Here is a 16,265-nt window from a genome sequence, read left to right on the forward strand (position 1 = left end):
CCTTCAAACTGACTGGTATTTTTCCAGGTATATGCACAAAGCAAAAACCACGCTAGATGTATAAGTTGACAATGATGCTCACATAATCAATTACGACTGTAGAGAATCCACAGACCAGATACAGTGTTTGCAGATCATGGGCTCTGAGCAGCGGGTTCATTACAATGTACTGAAAGCCACGGGTCTGTCCAAGACACTGGCTTTCCCTTGGGCACATGGCAAGAACAATTTCTCTGTGACGTGAAGCGAGAAAGAAAACTAATTTGGGAGTGCAAGCTGGTACAGCCCCTATAGGCATCAGGATGGCGATTTTTCAGAAAATTAGGAAACAACCTTCCTCAAGACCCAGCAACACCACTTTTGGGTATATACCCAAAAGATACTCAATCGTGCCACAAGGACATGTGCTCAACTATGTTCATAGCAACATTGGTTGTCATATTCAGAACCTGGAAACAACCTAAATGTCCCTGGACCGAAGAATGGATAAGGAAAATGTACATTTATACAATGGAGTACTACACAGCAGAAAAAAAAATCTTGAAATTTGCATGCAAATGGATGGATCTAGGAAAAAAAAACATATTGAGTGAGGTAACCCAGACTCAGAAAGACAATTATCACAAGTACTCATTCATAAGTGGCTTTTAGACATAAAGCAAAGAAAACCAGCCTACAATTAACAATTCCTAAGAACCTAGACAACAATGAGGACCCTAAGAGAGACATACATGGATCTAATATACATGGGAAGTAGAAAGAACCATGGGAGAGAGTTGAAGGGGAGGGGAGAGACAGGGAGGGAAGCAGAGAAAAATGCAGAGCTCAATAAAATCAACTTTTTGAAAAAGGAAAAAGGGAAAAGGGAAAAAAAAAAGAAAACTAATTTACAGCCAAGAGGAATTTGGGGTGAAAAAACAATGAGCAGAGAGTAGGAGAGACGCTGCACAGATAAGTCTGCACCTCTACGAGTGGGCTAGTCCCTGAAAGCCACGGAAAGCCTGAAATCGCTATCAATGGGTTGGAATTTCGAGCTGACTGTCTCATGCTGCGTGGCACATCAGTATCAGGTGAGCATTCCAAATCTTCTCCACTTTCATTTGTTTACGTTCTAATCAACTCCTTTGTATTCCTAAGTTTTCATTAACAACACCATCAACTTGGTTTATGTTAGTTACTTGATGTGTTAAGGTGACAAAATATATTATACTGCCAAAAGCAAAGTAAGGAAGACCAGGTTTATTTCGGTTTACAGTTCGAGAGTGCAGTTCATCATAGCTGAGAGGTCATGGACGCAGGAATTCAAGGCAGCCAGTTACCGTTCATGAACAGTCAGGAGGCAGAGAGTAAAGTGTTCAGTTCACTTTCTTTTTGAATTCAACCAGGCCCTGGTCCACTGTATTGCACCTAGTTAAGGTGGACCTTTCCACCTTAATTAACCTACTCAAGTTAATCTACTATAGATAATAATAATAGTAGATAATAACCTAATATTAACCAAAGGCTAATCTTATACAAGCTTATATATAATCTTATTTATGTTTATCTAGAAGACTGGCTCCTGGGTGATTCTAGACTTTGTCGATTTGATAATAAGCAGGTTGTTTCTTAGTTTTAAATCCCCCTGCCTCGGCTTCCTAAATAACTGAGATGATAGATGTAAGTTACCATGCCTGGCTATGTCTGAAATTTTAGTGGAAAACTGATCAGTTAGGGATTGTGTCAAAATCATATTGGTTTGGCTACTCTATATCTTATAGTATATCCTGTGCTTTAGTAACTAGGGGATGCTGAATAGTAAAACTCTCCTATTGCTAGTTCAGTAATCATACTCCATGTAGCGAGAATTCGTTAGGCATAGGTTTTTCTAGTATTCTTGAAAGTGTCTTATTTTGTTAATGTGTCATAGATATAATGCAGAAAATTTAAAACTCCCATCATTCATGCCCTAAGATAATCACTATCACAATGTTGATTTTAATATAATATTTCCCAGAGACATAAAATGTCCTACTTATCAACATTTTGTTATATTACAGCAATTGTTATATTAAAAATGAGCAGAAAGATAAATGGAAAGGAAACAAAGCCAAACTTAGTGTGGTCAGTCATAGATGGATTTTTTTCTTTTCCAAGTATAACAGATAAAACGTTTATGAAAAGCAAAGTGTTATAATAAATGAATGGGCAGTTGTCAAGACAACGAACTTGACATCAATGCTCTCCTAACAGTTCTTTTACTCATACAAGTCGGCAAATTGATCTCTGGCTTTCAGTTTTACCATCTCAAAGCAGGGGAAACAACACTGTCCTCACTTAATTGTTTTAAAGACTACATTATAGTTCTTAGCTAAACAGCCCAATAAATAAAGCCTGCTTCACAGCAGCTAACCACTTTAGGCTATTAATTATCATCATTTGTTGTTCTGAACAAGCAATACCTACGATTCTCTACCTGCACATGAGTGTAGATTAATAACAGTTGTGACATAGTATGTAACAGTCAGGAACCCTGTTCAATGACTGCATGAAGTTCCTGTGCATCTCGTCTTACGGTGGTAGGAAAGGCAGAGTGAGGATGCAGGGGCCCTGCTCAGCGGTGGAGCTGTTGCCTAGCATGCCTGAGGCCCGGGACTTAGGGTCAGAGCCATGCTTACACACAGGAAAGCAGCTGTCAGCCCCATCACCAAGCCTGCTGCTTCCCTGAACTAGGCAGTAAAAGAAAGACAGAAAAGTCCGAACTGGAGATTGAGAGGCCAAGAGACCCCGGGTCTTGAAGAGCTGGTGAGCGGCAAATCCAGCACTCTCTTCCTCACCATCTTGGCCATGAGACTAGCCCCAGACCACAGGCTTCAAAGCCAACTCTGTCCCAGATAGGAAACGATCTCAGGTAAATCGCTGAAGCTTCTATAGAATGATGTCTGAACTCCCTTCTGGGACAACAGAACCTGTGCTCAGTGCAGGGAAGGAAAAGGTCACTGCGGAGTGACAGCCTAGGGAAGGGAGCATAATCCAGGTCCTCTGGATGATGGCTCTGGTGCTAGATGTTAAGTGGGTGCTCCATTATCTCAGCACTTCCTAGATATGGTGGGTTCAAAAATATGGAAATGTATTCTTGATTTCCAAGTGGATTTAATAATATATAGAAGTGTCCGTGATGACATGTGGAGTTAAGACACTTTAGAACCTTTTTAAATTGTTCTGATGTGCACGATGTATATGGCGGTACACAGAATTGGGTCCTTCCTTACACCTTTATGTCAGACTTGCACAGGTAGCTTTACCCACTAAACCACCCTACCATACCAGCATAGAAATCTCCAAACAGGGTTGACAAGACGGTTCAGTGGGGAAGGACGCTTGCCCCCAGGCAACCAGAGTTTGAGCCCTCACACCCACATGTCAGAAGGAGAGAATGGACCCCCAGTAGCTGTCGTCTGACCTCCACATGTATGCCATGGCATGTGCAGCCTGCCACACGCAATAATAAGTGAGCAAATATCAAAAAATAATTTGGTTCTACAAGAAAGGGTTTTGTAAAACCCTGGCTGTCCTGGCTGTCCTGGAGCCAGGTTGGCCTCGAACTCACAGAGATCTGCCTGCCTCTGCTTCCCAAGTGTTAGGATTAATGGCATGCACCACTGCCACCCAGCTTAATATCAAAACTTCTAGGCCAAAAGAAGTTTTGGGATAAATGTCACTTAAACAAAATTAATAAGTAAAAAACTTGTAAAAAAAAAAACCATAAAAGACAGCATGACTCACGTTTGATAAATGTTTTAGTAATTTAGTAGTTACTGGATTTGTCTGTCTTTTATAGATTTTTCAACAATGAATATGCAGTATTTCTATCATTGGGGGTAAATGTTTAAATTTCTTACCCTTTGAAGTTTTGGATAGAAGTAGTTAATTATCCCAAGTTCAAAATAAGATGCAAGACCCTCGTTGAGCCAGACATTGTTCCACCAGCTCATGGTCACCAGGTTCCCGAACCACTTCGGAAGATATGGGAGAGAAGAAGGCAGTTCTGAAATTGAAGTTACCTTTGCTGCAGATACCCACTAAGGAGGCGAGATGGCAAAAGCCGTACATGTCGTTTGCCATCAATAACAGAACTTGAAAGCAGGGCTCCCAAACACGCCTTGCTGTTTCACACAAGGAGGTATCGACCATGCATTTTTCAGAAATGCACTGTCCCACTTCTGGTCACTGGAAGCAAGCTTTCTTTAAAACTGATCTTTAAGCACAAGGCTGGCTCGTCGAATAGAAACTGTTGGCTTGGCCCACGGGTTGCGTTTAGTTCAATGAAGCTGAAGTCCTCGGCTCACACCTACCCCCGCTATGCTTGTGCCTCATCGTCTAACTGGGACTTCATTGTGAACAGATGATACTATGTTTTAGATTATGATCTGATCCACACCACATATGAGTCACTCAAGCACACGTATACTCTGTGATGTGTTGCAGCTGCATTATTTTCTATTCAGGCTGAACAGGGCAAGAGAAAGGATAGACGTCTTTGGAAAGAAAAACGCAACTCCCCAAATCAACAAAACCATACCCTGCTATCTCACCAAATACTTACAACAGTTGTTAGCAGCATGTGCTTTTTAAAACATCACTTGGGTGACAATAAGAAATGACACTGAGGACAACTGATCAAAATTCATGGGAGCATGTGGACTGTGTAACCCGGGTGTTATTTGGTCTTTTCTAAAACACGGAGTCACACACACCTAAGAAAATGCCACTGCCATAGTTAAGGTTATTTCTTACTTGGCACAGTAGTGTTAATGGAATGGAGACTAGAAGGTAGGTGTGAGCCTCTCCATCAAGTCAAATGCCTGCCCTCTTAAGATCCCAATAGGATGCACACAGAGCTAACAGTGTGCGTCCTTGTTACACCCTCTGTGGATGCAGCCTGAGCCCTCCTATGCCCCTCACCAACATACTGGCTACATTTGCTGAGCCTCTTCCACAATAAAATTAACCAGGTTCACAATACTTCAGTGGGTCGGACTCAGCTTGATGGACAGCACACAGACCTTTCTGGTTTAATACACAGTTGTACATTTCATGAAACACTCTCCCACCCCCAAATGTGGTGCATGGCTGGTATTTCTTGGTTTTGCTGCCTTGAGGAAAGCAGCTAGAAAACGCTTCCCTGTGAAATACAAAGGAATATTTCACCATGTACCTGGTGCCCAACCTCATGGGCGATAACAGCCAAGACCCTGGCTCTTTTCTCTGTCAGTTCCTCATCTGGTTCCAGCAACAAGGATGATTCATCAAATGTCAACAGTCCCCAGTTTTCCATGGCCCGGTTGTCAAAATGAGGCAGGGCAATTATATCTAAATGGATTTAAGAAGGGAAAAATTAAATCATCTTTTCTAATAAAACATTGTTTTAGCTATAAATTATATCCAAATAAAATCATAAGGTTACTGAATAATAAAGATTAGAGGAAACTCGTAAGCTGACTGAAGAAAAGGTTGTTTCTAAAAAAACACCAACACTGAAAATGGAAACCAGAATATAAGTATCCCAACTATCTGAAAAGCAAAGAAAGATCAAATACTTCTGATAAAAGATTCATATCCCAAATCTAGAAAGATCTCAAAATGCAACAATAAGACAAAATGGATGAAATCCTTGCTCTTTCCCAGTCCCATGGGTCAGCAGGCCTCAGGACAGGCGTCAGACTTAGTGACATTGCCCAACCCTCTAGACTCCTCCCCAACACACATCTCATCCCAAACCTACACACTTCCCTCGCAAAAGACTGTGCTGCCCGGCCCAACTCAATTCCATTTGCTAACCCTAGATTTCCCTGCTGGTTAATCCCTTTGCTTTCCCAGGAGACCCTCTACTCAAAGGATGAATGCAGCCAACACTCAGAATCGCGCCCTGACAGCTGTAAGAAATCATTTCTTAGATACTGGTTGACTACTTTTAAAATTTCCTGAAATGATATCTTCTTACATACGTGTGTATGTATCTGTGTTCGTGTCTGCGTAATTGTGTGCACATGTGTGTACATATGTATATACGTGTGTGTCTTGGGTGTATGTGGGGGGTGGCAAGTGTCATGGCACACATATGGACACCAGAAGACAACCCGTGGGAGTCAGTTCTCTCCTCCACTCTGTGGACCCCTGGGATTGAACCTGGGTTGTCAATCTTGGTAGCAAGTGCCTTTCCTTACTGAGCCTCCTTGCTAGACCTCTTCTAATGACCATTTTAAAAAATATTTTAAATTTTCAAATGAATACAATTTAATTAAGCAAAATCATTGGGTTTTTTTAAAAAACAAATTATCACCATCCATTCCCACATGATCCTGCATTATTTTATACAAACATTTAATTTTTTTTCAAAATAACAATAGAAGCAACCGTAGGTCTAACACTTAACCCTTTAGAACTGACTGAGGTTGACCAGCTTTTTGTGCAAAAGGCCAGATGATAAAGTTTTCAACTTTATATGCTGTTTTCTGTCGTGTTTTGTATTTACTGTTGCCCTGCTTTGAATAGATTATACATTCCATTTTATTTCATTATATAAAATCACTTTTGTGTTTTAAACTTTAGAAAGGGTACTTGGTTTTCATTGCTGTGGAGTCTTCTACCGAGTGCATGTCTTACTATCTGTCAATCCTCCTACCAAAGACCTTTTTATTTGAGCTAACAAATAGGAAAGGTGAATTATCCAGTTAAGTGAAAGACATTGAAGGTGAGCAAAGTGCATATGGTGTGACGACCCTGGAGGACCGAGAAGGGTGCAGAGACTGTGCAACGGCACCCATCACAGCCGGGAAGTGCCCAACTCCTGGGATAGGGTGGTACATCATTGTAAAGGCATGGTTGGGATTCAGACTCCATCCTCGTGGCTGTGAGAAGCTACAGAGAGATTTTAAAGAGGACTTAAACATGATCGGTTCTTTCTCTGCAAAGATTCTGGCTTTACTAGGAGAACAGGTTGGAGGGCGACACCACATAAAGACTTTTCAGGCAGAAATGATGCGGATGTGCACTAGCAGCGAGTAGGAGTGTAAAGACAGTGAGTGCCTTGCGGGGCGAGGAAGAGAACAAAGTGTCTCATTGAATGGTCAGGATGCCATGGGAGAACAAGGGTTACTCTGGAGTCTTCCTTAGTGAGCATATTTGTGTGTTTGTTTTACTGGCATGAACTAACTACCTTAACCTCCTCTAGCATGGAAGAGCTAGGAACTTGGTTTGCAAGCTCAGATAGATGCCTGTGTGGCCAGCTCCTTACCTGAGGGGCAAAATGGAATTTCTGACCAGGCTTAAGCTGCTCCCCCACTCTCCGCCCTTCATTCCCGCTAAACTAAAATGCTTGAGCAGCAGAGACTCTGCAGGGCCTCACAGCCCAAATATTTTCTCCCCACCCTCTTCTACCATCTGCCTGTGTAGGCAGAGCATAGTGTTCCCAAGATTTCAGAAACATGGAGGAAGAAAATAAATTTACACGACACGTACAATTTAAACAGAAGAAGGAAAAAAACCACATTGAGCAACTTTCTGAGCTGAGCAGTTTGCAAAACTTTACAGGCAAATCATATAGATCTATGAGAGATAAAATATTTACACAAATCCTCAAGGATCATGTTACATTCACACATGATTCTAATTTTTATGGCGAAACCTATAGAGAAGAGCAAGTACTAAACCGATGAGTCACCGCTGGAGAATATCTAAAGTCTTGCTAGCTCACTAGCTGAAAGAATCCAGAGCCCAGCACTGCCCAGTGCTATCTGAAAGTATGAGAGAGTTTTTAAAAGCCCCTGTCTAGAGAAGGAACCACCAGACACCCACGAGGGGGCTGAAATAAAAATGGTGCAAGATACAAAGCACCCAACAGAGAAAGCACAGGCAGATCTGTGTGTGTGTTGGGAGCCATCAAACACCATGGTGAACAGTCATGAGGCTAGCTCCAAAACAAAAGCTAAATGACTCGAATATGCCGTTGGAGGTTCATCGATGTTCATGCGATCTCGACTCAGGGCCTGCAGAACAGAAATGTTGTGCATTGAAAATTTTTTAAATGTTTCACCTGTTTTAGGAAGCGAATAACTGATATTAAACAAATCCTCCAGAAATGAGAAGATGGGACCTGTGGCGTTCATAGCAAAGTCTACATTTCCATTTGCAATGGCGTCTTTCCGGGCCCAGATTCGTATCTAAATTAGAACAATTACACAACAATTAGGGAGAGCAATACTTGAGACAGAAAACTGTCACCTTGTCCATTTCGACTCCCTGTTACTGTGGAAGAAGCTGTATACCTGTGGTGGCTTGAGAATGGTACCCACAGTCTCATATATTTAAATACTTGGTCCCCCAGCTGTTTAGGAAGGATTAGGAGGTATGCCTTGTTGAGTGGCTGTCACTGTGGGATGGGCTTTGGTGTTTCAGCAGACTTGCAATATTCCCAGTATTCTCTTCTCTGCCTCCTGCTTATAGATCAAGATGTGAGCCTCCCTCTGTTCTATTGGTTATGGCGCTTTGTCTCAGAAATAAAAAAGCAACTGAGACAGTGCTTATAATGTTTAAGTTCATATACATGCAGAGAAAATCCCAGAAAGCAAAGTACTAACAGTGAGTCCCCCAGAGGTATGCTACATTAACTTTTACTTCGAAAAATCTATAATTGCTGGTCGAACTGGAAGCAGCAGGTAGAAGAATGAAAACAGGACCCTATCTATCACCTTGTACAAAATTCAATTTCAAATGGGTCAAGGGTATCAGTGTAAAACACCATGAGTCTGATTGAAATGAAAGCATAGAATAGGCTTGAACTCATTGTCACAGAAAGTGATTTCTGATAGGACATTGATAGCATAGACATTGAGATCAATCATTAATAAACAGGACCTCATGAAGCTCAAAAGCTTCTGATTAGAAAAGGTCATAATCATTCCCTTAAGCAAAACAGCAACCTACACAATAGGCAAAATATTTTTTCAATTGTGCATCTAACAGTTAGTATCTACAATAGACAAAGGACTTAGAAAGCAGAACATCAAGAAAACAAATGACCCAATTTTAAAATGGGATATAGAATAAGAGAGTTCTCAAAAGATGAAACACAAATGGCTCAAAAAGTTTTTTGATGTTTAATATCCTTAGCCCCAGTAAAATAATTAAAACTACTTTGAGATTTCATCTTACCCCAATCAGAACGAACAAGATCTATAAGACAAATGCCACACATGATGATGAGGATATTAAGAAAAGGGAATACTTCATGGCTGGTGGGAGTGCAAGCTCGTACAGTCACCATGGAAACCAGTGCAGAAGGTCTTTCAAATAATGAGAATAGAGATACAAGATCCAGCTATACCATTCTTGAAACTGTACTAAAAGGGCACCCTATCTTACTCCAGAGATACTTGTTCATACATGTTCTTAAGCCAGGAGTTAGAATTAGCATGTATGCCCATCAACTCATGAATAGATAATGAAAATGTAATACATTTACACAACGAAATATTATTCAACTGTTAAGAAAAATAAAATTTTCAGTTAACTAGGTAGAGCTAGAGTCAACCACCCTAAGTAAGGTAATTGCCTGCCTTTTCTTACATGTGGGTGTCAGCTTCTAAATTTTACATGAGCTTTATTCAGAATATTCACAGAAATTAGGTGCTAGTGAAAGACCAGGGAGTAGAGGGGATCTTCTAAAGAAGGGGAAATAGAGTATAGTGTTATAAACAGATAAAGAAGAAACTAGAATAGGAGGATTAAGTGGAAAGGGTACGGGGAGAACAGGATGAAGGGAGATGTGGACAGGGACAACTGAGAGCAAAAGCCTTTGGAAAGGCCTCCAGAATGGGCTAAATCTCTGAGTTGTTAGTCAAAGAGGTCCCGTAGATTACCCTCAAACATGGTATGGATTGCCAATTATATTGGTTACCCTCCACAGCCTGACTGTAAGACTTTATTGCTCATGATAATACATACCTATGTCATTGAACATAAAGTACTTGAGCTGATGCTCAACTGGAAGTCTCACCCCTACTGACTAACATTCAGAGTTCTGAAGTTTACTATGTGGACTAGACCATCAAAGAAGAAAAGTAAGCATCAATCTCACCTTGTTGTGAACCCAGTGATCTACCACAATACAATAGTGGCACAAATGGTAGAGAAGTAACCAACCACCTTTTGGTTGACTTTAATGTTTGCTCCATGTCAGGAATGCATACCTGACATTGTTGATGAGCCCTGGAACCTGGGATGAGGTAAGTCATGGGACCAATGGGGAAACCTCCTACTATATTTCTGCTGAAGACCCATAGTCATAAAACAACTACTGACATACGGCTATGCCCATAGATTAATGTATCCCTGAACTCTTATCAGAGAAGCTTCTTCTTACGGTAGATGGTAAGTTACACAGTGACATACAACTGGATAACATGCGGATAGTGAGAGGCTGTGAAGTAACCAGCCCTAAGTGGGATGTCTGCATCACACTCCTCTGTTGAAGGCTTGGGGATCTTTGTGGAAGTGGAGGAAGAAACACATATGAACTCACAGAGACTATGAAGTGCACAGGGTCAAGCCAGACAAAATTCCAGCAAAAAGTCCCGCCTCTACCCAAGAAGTTATTTTCAACGGATACCTCCTGGGAAAGGAAAATTAGTTTTAATAACACTGAGAGGAGGAATACCAATCACACTCTAGGGCAGGCCTCATGCTCAAGAATAGGTGACCAGTACAAAAGAAATGCCATGGTTTTATGTCTGTTTTTCTTTTGTTGTGCTTTGGTGGGTTTTGCCTTTTTGGTTTTTCTGTTTTGTTTTGTTTCTGTGGTTGGTTTGCTTGTTTGGGAGAGAGAAAGAAGATGAAGTTTAAGTGGGCAGGGAGGTGGGGAGAATCGGGGAAGAGTTGGAAGAGAAAAAAGAATATAATCAAAATATGCTGTATGAAAATATTTAAATAATAAGATGTAAAAATAAATCTTTTAAAAATGTGTAATTCTGTAATAGCAGAATAATTCTTGTAGATTCCATGTAAAAGAACATCTTAAATCCTCTCTTCCCCTTTAAAAACAGTCCAGTGATCCAAAACAGAATTTTTTGTTAAGAGTGATGGCGTACTGTAGAATAGAATCTGAACCTTGCAAATTTAGAATGCTTTAATAATTACAGAATTATTAGTCCTATCATTGCATTTCAAAATTGAAAATCATATTAAGCCCCCAAATTAAAAAACCCTTGGAAAGTCTTATGATTTTAGACCTGATGAAGCTAGTGAGTTATAGTCTCCACTCTTTGGCAATGATGTTCCTATGTTTGTTGTTAAAAGGCATCTCTGCCATTTAATGTCCTTTTTATGTAAACACATTATTGCTTGGTATGAATCTGTGTAGCTTTCGTGACTACACTCCTGTTTCAACCTGGAGGGCTGCAGTGATGTGGGATCGCCTTATGCTCTACAACCTTTTTCTCTGTCATTTTTCATAAAATTGGGAATTGTCAATGCTGATGCCAAGGACAACATATGAAAATGAAAGTCCTTGGGACAAAAGTTAGAGGTATGCGAATTGCAAAGTGTGTCCTTATGTGAGTTCTGTTAACTTAAAGAAATGCTCTCTGCAGAACCTTGTCCAAAAAGGCTAGGTATGAACAATAGCGTCATCACACAGGCACATGCTTTCCAGGAACAGATTTGTCTCACTATGCTTTGGAACGTTTGTCTTGAATTATGTGATTTTATTATTATTATTATTATGTGAGAGTTTGGGAATGTTCCTTGTTCACAAAATGCAACCACCTGTTTTTGAGACTCTAGCCTGGATTCCCTCCCTGATTTCTTCCACCTGTGTGCTGCGGAGGCCTCATTTAGTTGAAAAAGATGGCCTCGGACCTTGGATCTGCTTTTTCCTCTAAATTTATGGCTTCTGAGACCAAAGTTGGGAAGCCCCACTAGGCTTGGAAGAAACATTCTACAGGATGGAGCTAGTGGATACAATCTGGGTTTTAGCTGTAGCCTTTTGCAAAATAATAGCATCAGCAGTGAATACTTGCTCATTCATTTTCAGTATATGAATCTCCTCCCACAAATGACCATTCTGCATGCCCAAAGCAAGACAAATGATGGGTGTTTCATACTGAAGGTGGAGGGTGTGTAGCTCTTAGGAGGAAACAAGAAACACAGACCAATACGGACCATTTTAGATGTAGCTGTAAAGTTTTTTTCAAAATCACACCTACCCCACCTGTGAGTTTTGATAGCCAGCCCTGGACATGGCAGATGTGGACATTAGAGAAGACTGTTTTTGCAAATACCTGTGCTGCCCAAGTCCACGAGGTTAGCCATCTTCGTCCCTACAGCATGTTCTCTGTTTAACCTCATGCTTTATAACCACACTCTCTTACTGAGCGGGTAATTCTGGGATATGCTGAACGCTAGTCCAGGCTTGCATTTTGTTTATCTCCTAGAAGACACAGTAGATTTACTCACTTTGTGGTGCTCAGCCATGGCCAAGCACAGCCTTCCGCCGATAACTCAAGCCTCATTTTCTTTCTCTCGTTCCTTTTTGTTTCTATGGCAGCGTGTATGCTTTATACTAGGGTGATCTTTGAGGAAGAAACTGATTTTATCCTTTTGCAAGAATTGCTGATTGTGAAGACTGACCATAAGCTGTTTGACGTGGGCGTGAGGGACCACCTTGGGTCTCTCATTAGCTGTGGGAAATGAGAGGCCTGCTGCTTCCTGCCAGGCTCAAACCACGCTTCTAAATCATGCCTGAGCAGATTCACTGATCTACGCCACGGATCTCTGACCAGGTCAGTGTTCCATCTGTGAGTGTCAAGGACCTCCTAGTAATTTTTCAGCAAGAGGAGCAGGGCCAGGAGCCAGCAGCTCAGGAAGATGATAAGCTGCTGCTTGCATCCAACACTGTGTGAGTGATTCATTAGGCGAGGAGGGCTGGGGCTTGACTCACCACCAGCCTGCTTGTCTCCATACGTCAATGGGATGAGCCTGGAAGATCTCAGCCCAGCCCGAGGGATGCTCAGCAAGCTGTACAGCTTGACCTTTCTCACCCAACGAAGCCAAGAAAATCCGAAAGAACTGGGCGTAAGGCATTGGCCGTAGTTACCTCCATATTCCATAACAGAGAGTAAGCAAGTGTGGAAAGCATTGTCACAGAAACCAAGATACTTTCTGAAAATCTGATGCTATCATGAGAAGACAACAAGATGAAAACGAAGAATTTTAAGACAAAGGCTGCTCCCCCACTTTACACGACTCTGAGGAAGTCTTGTACAGGGCCTAGCTCCTCTGTGGGAATGACAGTTAGCCTACACGTGTCATGCCAGCGACTTGTTAGTGTCTTGCTTTGAACGCTCAGTGCCAGGGCCATCCTGATTGCTAAACACTTTGAATCTCATCCAGTAAGCAGCGTATCTCCCAGGGTTAGCTATCTGTTCTCTCCTGTCTGTTCTCTCCTGCCCTTCAGGAAAGCAGAAACAGGAAGTGGGTGCTTAGAACGTGCCTTGAGGACTGGGCTTAACTGTGCCTTGAGTCTTTCCAAAAAAAATACAGTTACATGGAGCTATCATGGAAAAGTATAGCTTGCCCCTCCCCTCCCCCCCTTTATTTCATAATTTAGTGAAAAGGGAAGAAACAGGATCTCACTATGTAGCCCCGGCTGGCCTGAAATTCATGGCTCTTGAGCTCTCGGGTGCAGGGATTACAAGTGTATGTTACCATATCCAGCTTGGTGCATCCCATTCCATGAAGCCACATTTCTATGAGACTTGGCGGGGGAAGAAAAGCACGGTAGTAAGTTATATGGTACAGTAGCTGAACAACATACAAACAGCACATTGCTCCCTGTGTGCAGGCCCCTCACTACTCACCTCCTTGCCTCTCTCTGTTCTGCTGACGTGGTCAAAGTCACATATAGCAAGAGCGACTAGGTAAGTTGGCATGCGGGGTGTGGTGTAGAAGGTCGTGACCATCCATCTGCTCCCATTCACGTCGATTCTTTCAGACTGACCTGCAGGAATATTTTAGTCCAAACCGCCGTAAACCTAGATAACATGCAACGCAACCTAGAAACAATTTGTCGAGACAGTTGCCAACCAACCACTCCTTCCTAGGAACTCCCTGTAGTCTAGGAGGTCTGGTTTCTCTATCGAAACCATCAACCCTACATCAGGTCACTGTGAACCACTGTCATCCAAGATCCAAACACAAGTTAGCAATAAGGAGATAAAAAGTGTCAACGACCCTGAAATATCACACTATAACTCAAGAATATGCAAAATTAGGATACCGTTCAAAAGAATTTGTGTATGGGGGCTGGAGAGATGGCTCAGAGGTTAAGAGCATTGCCTGCTCTTCCAAAGGTCCTGAGTTCAATTCCGAGCAACCACATGGTGGCTCACAACCATCTGTAATGAGGTCTGGTGCCCTCTTCTGGCCTGTAGGCACACATGTAGACAGAATATTATATACATAATAAATAGAAAAAGGAATTTGTGTGTGTACATATTGAGTGTGCGCATTTGTGTACATGTGCTTACACAGATCAGCACAGAAGTCTTGGTCAACTGTTCTCCATCTTGTCTTTTGAGACAGGGACTCTAAACCTGGGGATCCCCACTTCAGCTGGACTGTCAGGCCAGCAAAACCCCAGAGAACCCCCTGCCTCTGCCTCCCCAGCACTCAGATTACAGTTGCACTCACCATGCCCGGCTTTTTACATAGGCTCTGGAGATCAAACTCAGATTGCCCCACTTGTATGGCAAGCATTTACTGACCAAGCCATTTCCCCAGTCCCCAGAACCATTTTAAAATATTTTTTTTCTATTATTAGGATGACTCCACTATGCTCATCCTACTGCATGTATAAATCAAGTCATCACACTTTATCCCACAAACCTATACAATTGTTGTAATAAGTTTTAAGTAAATAAAAGGTACATTTGAAGGGCCCGCTGACGGAATCTTAGGCCTGAATCAGCATCCTGAATGACGGGAATGTAGCTGAATGTCAAGCCCAAGGGCACTGTTTGTTTTTTGCCCAGGCGATACCCTTTCTTTCCACCTACTTCTGTTTCCTCGTTTAGCACATCTCACAGCATTTAATGTAGAGCTGCCTGAGCCCAAAGTAACTCAAAACTGCAATTCCCCCTTTGTTGGGTTTCAGAGGGATCTTCAGCAGCAGTCTGGAGCCTAATGCTGAAATTGTAAACTCAACTGCTAGGGAGGGCTGACCATCTGATATGTCATGGGGTAATGCATAGTAACAGGGAGACTGGGGCAGTTTACGACGGCTCAGGTTACCATAAAGAGGCTAACCTGTTTTTTGTTTTCTTTTATTAAAGTCATATAAATGCTGCAAGTCCAGCATGAATTGAGCACAAGCGTTACCAAGGAACTGAAGGTCTAGATTTTTATATCATGTCTCTGGATCTTTAGTAGTTAGACACCAGTGCAGTCGAGGTAAGAAAATCACCCAGGGCGAATAAAACACATCTGTGCGTCTGCTGAGACCAACTGCACCAGCCTGTTATCAGTAGGGGCCCATGGTTGTGGACTAACTAACGGGCAGCTAGACTGTCAGCATGTAGAGACAGTGTCATGTCCCCAGATCCCCACTGAGAAAGAATAGGTATTTATCTTTTCTAAGTGTGAGGGTCCACACTTGTCTCATGTGACTGCTCTCCACGGCGACAACAGATGAAGGCCACTAACACACTGCCCAGGGAAGCGGCCGTGGAAGCTAACGTTTTCACATTTACACAATGGCGGGAAGCATTACTTACCTAGCTGTGGCATGTTGGAAAGAGCCGTATAGCCAGGATGATGAATAATTGTAATATTAAAAGTTGCCTTCAGAGCTGGCTCATCAAAACAGGGGAAAACAGTCCTGGCAAATGTTGCTTCCATTTGAGATGCAATCAGGCCTCTGAAATACATTTGGGGAATTTTTTTCTTAAATCAATGGAAACAATGGAGGGGGGGGGTATAGCTAAACCTGGTGTATTAAAGAACTTGTATTGTGTTGTCTTTCTCACTGTTGTCTCTAAAACACACATTCTCCCTCTCTCTCTCTCTCTCTCTCTCTCTCTCTCTCTCTCTCTCTCTCCCCTCCCCTCTCTCTCCAATTTTTACAGCATCTTGGGGTTCTTGTAAGACCTAAAATAATAATGATCTCTTAACTTTAAACCACAAAATGATTTTTGTCTTGTTACATCATAAAGCTTTCACAAGCAGAGCAG

At 42.0% G+C, this 16,265-nt stretch overlaps 1 protein-coding gene across 3 annotated transcripts in view; it reads right to left on the reverse strand.

The window, feature by feature from the left end:
- The window catches only part of Lvrn (laeverin), a 54,795-nt gene that overhangs the window by 27,015 nt on the left and 11,515 nt on the right, over nt 1-16,265 (reverse strand). For all 3 annotated transcript variants that reach the window (XM_048419455.3, XM_048419457.3, XM_085699892.2), the window contains exons 2-6: nt 15,810-15,952; nt 13,896-14,035; nt 8,075-8,201; nt 5,198-5,352; nt 3,882-3,995 (exon numbers count right to left, since the gene is read on the reverse strand). In XM_048419455.3, coding sequence (XP_048275412.3) covers nt 3,882-3,995; nt 5,198-5,352; nt 8,075-8,201; nt 13,896-14,035; nt 15,810-15,952 — 679 coding nt within the window. The remainder of the gene's footprint in view (nt 1-3,881; nt 3,996-5,197; nt 5,353-8,074; nt 8,202-13,895; nt 14,036-15,809; nt 15,953-16,265) is intronic.

Source organism: Myodes glareolus, chromosome 13, assembly GCF_982192425.1.
Source record: "Myodes glareolus chromosome 13, mMyoGla1.1, whole genome shotgun sequence".
Lineage (NCBI taxonomy): Eukaryota > Metazoa > Chordata > Mammalia > Rodentia > Cricetidae > Myodes > Myodes glareolus.